This window comes from Battus philenor, unplaced genomic scaffold, assembly GCF_028537555.1.
Source record: "Battus philenor isolate CCGP_79_NKW_IND1 unplaced genomic scaffold, ilBatPhil1.0.hap1 SCAF_16, whole genome shotgun sequence".
Taxonomy (NCBI): domain Eukaryota; kingdom Metazoa; phylum Arthropoda; class Insecta; order Lepidoptera; family Papilionidae; genus Battus; species Battus philenor.
In genome coordinates, this window is record NW_027181678.1 from 7,154,790 (window position 1) to 7,159,116 (window position 4,327).

The following is a 4,327-nucleotide window of genomic DNA, read 5'->3' on the forward strand; positions in this document are numbered from 1 at the left end:
ACCGTCCGTCGTGGTTATACTGTGATGTAAATAGATGATGGTGACATTTAACTATTTAAGGGATATCTAGTTTAAGATGTGGATGGTGGTTGCAGGTCGATGTGCTAATCGCGAGTGGTGGTCGCGCTGCGGGCAGGCGGCGCGCGGCGGGGGCGCGGCGGCGGCGCTCATGCACCACGTGACCGCCTGGTGCGGACACCACGACGCCACGCAACTTTAATTCCACTTGCAACACACCGCACGCGTTACACATTATACATGCGTGTGAATATAACACCCTCAAGTTCAGCAATTTTAAATAAAAATGTTCTAAACATTGCCGTACTTTATCTCGTATCGTATTTATATAGGTATCTAATGTGTAAATATTATTTTCAATAAAGTAAAGAGACAGGACTTTTTCTGACTGTTTTTAATGAACTACCGCCTAAATAGTTTAAGATATTGTTCGCCTTCTCAAATCGCAATCTGTTGAAATAAATAATGTGTCGGTCCCGGCTCGGCTTTCGTAAGAGACCCTCGACTTGGTTACTGTAAAAAGATCTAGGTTTAGTACCTTTGGCGAACTGCCATCCGATGAAGCTTTAAATGCCAGTTCTCATTTATCAAAAGAAAAAAAAAACAATTTATGATTTTCGACATAATACTGCGATTGAAGAAATTACTTTGGGAAGGTTTAATAAAAATAAGGTAATTTTTTTATATTGCTATAATAAACTCTTTTGTATCACATTTATTTTAATAACATATACTTTGACACACATATCTGTTACGTTATACAATTTGAAGGATTTACCCGTTTTCGTGATGTCTGAAGACGAAAAATAAAAATTACATGCAGTTTAAGTTAAGTCATTTATTAATAAATTAAGACACACCGTAACCAGTTCAACACCGTTAATACCGTTCCTCTTGCCGTAAATAAATTGAAATGAGGACGTAAATAAATATTTTAGATTAAGATTAGGTTACGGAAATAAGATGTATTCATCACGAAAACGGCGTTCGCAAAAAGTTTTAGAGTTTCTAAACAGACGTGAAACAGTTAGTAGTGCTAAAGTTTGTATTACATTTATAAATTTTATTTACCGATGCCATATCACGTCGACGTAGCGGTTTACAGCGCCGCGGAGCGGGTCGGAGGGATATGTGAACCACCTTTTAGTTTCATCTACTGAGATATGTGTAATGCTGTGGCACTATGTATTCAACCGGTACGGGGACATCGAGGCACATTATAATTTAATATAAGTCAATATATTTTAACTCTCTTTTACACGTAAGAATATACATTTGTAATACATAATATCATATCAAGATAATAAGCGTAAAATAGTTTGATCAGTTCCGATAATCATGTCGGAACGGTAGTTTCATATTTATAATATTAATACCTAATTTTATTGTTATATTGAAAAAGATTTCACAGCTTTTTATTGATTTATAATTTAGTAATTTAAGAAAAAAATCTATAAAAAAATACGTACGCGTTGCGAGATGTGTATATAGAATGCAGGCATTTGTAGACTCTTAAGGACTTAGTATAGGTATATAATATTCTCTCTCAGGGATTGTACAATATGATGAAGTATGATAAGGTAAATATACTATATTATATATTGCGTTGTATCTAAGGTGCGCGTTGCGTGTATATATATGATTTTCTAGTTTATTTTGTAGATATAACATATATATATATATATATATGTATATATACGCATATATAGATATATATATACATATATACGCACACACACTACCGTCCAAAAGTTTGGAAGCACATCTGTTATTGGCCAAAACGAAACAATACGAGCAATAGGCAGTAAAAATTTGTAATTTTCATATTAACAAAAGGGATCGTCAGCTATCATTAAACATGTTTTACCTATTTCTTAGATTTTGACGAAACAGGTGTTTTATGACTTAGGACTGCGGTTGCATTCTTTTGTGGTTTGAAGTGTTGCTGTCGGTGATAATTTTTAATATTTAACTTTTTTGGGTATTGTTTAGTCGCACTTGAGTATTGGCATGCGCGAGTTATGACATTGACATTATCTGTATTCGAAAATCATTGACTATGGCTTTTCCCGCATTTTTTCTTCGGAAAATGGTAAAACGCAAGTAAATCACTCTTGAACAGAGAAGTGCTATTTATACGCTTCGAGAGGAAGGATACAGTGAACCTCAAATTGCAGCAAAGCTTGGAATTTTTTGCAAAGGTGTTCATTACACTCTTGCAATAAAACAAGAAACGAGGACAAACATATACAGAAAAAGGACAGGCAGCCTGCCTGACTAAGACCACAACTACTCAAGAGGATAACTTCTTTAGAGTTCTGTCTAAACGGAATCGACGCTTAACAACGTCACAAATTATCGCAACAGTTTATAGCACAGGAGAAACACCCTCTCAGTAACAACAGTTAAACGACGACTTCTGGTTGTGGATGTGTTGCTGCTAAGAAGCCAAAATTTTCAATTTGACACAAGAAAAATAGACTAGAATGAGCAAAAACGCATAAAAACAGGATTACAGATCAATGGGAAAATGTTCTATAGAGTGATGAATCGAAATTACAGATTTTCGGATCCAATAGACGTGTGTACACCGATCAAAAGAAGAAAGAGCTTCCGTAGCGTGTACAGTGCCAAAAGTGAAACAAGGTGGTGGTAGTAGGTTTGGCGATGTTTCGGGAACAATAAACTCGGAAATCTTGTTGGGATAGCTGAAAAAAAAAACAAAGAAGGTTATTTAAAAATTCTTCGGGACACCGCCGTATCCTGTGGCCTAAATTAGATTGATCTTGAATTTACATTTCAGCAAGACGATGATCCTAAGCATTCGCTTAACGTGTGCTAAAACTTTTTAAAGAAAAAAACAGATGAAAAGGTTTTAAAATCATGAAATGGCCATCGTAGTCACCTGATCTGTCTCCAATAGAATCTGTTTGGGATGAACTCTATAGGAAAGTGAAAAATTGCTCTCCTACTAGCACAGAATATTTAGTTAGATTAAGTTTTTTTCACTATTTGTTAATTTCTCTTTGGTCTAAGTTACTTTTTTAAAATTTTTAATTTTATATCAATATAAGTAGTTAAAGTTCGTTAAATTTTGTTATATTTGTTTTTACCTCGCTGCTTCCAAACTTTTAGAGTAGTGTGTGTATATATTGTCAGCAGACTAACTTCGCTACAACTGTAATGGAAGAACACAAATTTTCATTAAACTATTAAATTTTAGATATGCAATCCGTATCTAACATCGAAGATGGAATCCTATTCATTGTTACGAAGATATAAATTTATATGCCAGAAGTGTATAAGCCTAACCTAAACTGATTAGGCCTATGGAACAATAAGGCGCGTGGGAGATGTCGTCCACTTCTTTGCTTAACTCTATATTTTTACTTATAAGTATTACGTGTTACACAAATTACATCAATATTCTTTCACTTCTATTATATGAGTTAATGACAATACGAGACAAATTCTAATACATTGATTACATGAATTTTTAGTAGATGAAACTTCTTAATGGAAGATACATGTCTTCAAAGATAAAACGACAATTGCAATCGCGAAATAGTTGTGCGTAGAAAATTTGGAAAAATAAATGTATTTACAGTTATTAAAGATAAGTATTAGACATGAAGAAAAGAGCTCTTAACGACTTTTGTAGATTAGTCATGTGGGGAAAATTCACTAAAGCACAACCTTGGAAGAGTAGTACCTAGACGCACTTACTTACTAGATTTATATTTTAAAGATAAGGCAAAGTGTTGAAGTTGGGGTTTTTAAAATGTCCATATAATACATATAACGCTACATCGTACGACTATAGATATAAGTGATAAAAATTTGTAGTACAAACAGTTAACATTGATCAGGATGGTACATTGCATAGGACTGGTGATATTGCTACAAGAATGTAAAAGTGTACATTTTATGGCGATAGTCACAATAGGGACAGTTTTGTGCTCGCATTATTTTACTGGTAAAGTAAGCAATCAATTTAAGATGTATTTCTAGACAGAAATTACCAGCGATCCAAGAGCAATGCAGATCACATAAAAACTAGATATATTACAATATGTTAAATTACACATGAATTGTTGTAATACTTATTGTGCTATGTTTATAAATTTTCTACTAGTATATTTTTTAATGAAGTTCTTACACTACACGATTACATGAAAGAGTTTACACACTTAGAAGGAATATTAGACCGATTTTATCGATTAAATGCAATGAAAATTTATTCTTGCAAGCATATTAAATGCTTTGTCAATGATTTGTGTATATTCATCATTTTCGATTTCACGGCCAT

At 33.6% G+C, this 4,327-nt stretch overlaps 1 protein-coding gene across 1 annotated transcript in view; it reads left to right on the forward strand.

Moving 5' to 3' along the window:
* The window catches only part of Oseg2 (intraflagellar transport protein Oseg2), a 31,247-nt gene extending 30,906 nt beyond the window's left edge, over positions 1–341 (forward strand). Inside the window, exon 35 of the mRNA XM_068762600.1 lies at positions 96–341. Within this exon, the coding sequence (XP_068618701.1) occupies positions 96–220 (125 nt within the window). The 3' untranslated portion in view covers positions 221–341. The remainder of the gene's footprint in view (positions 1–95) is intronic.
* Positions 342–4,327: the final 3,986 nt, after the last annotated feature.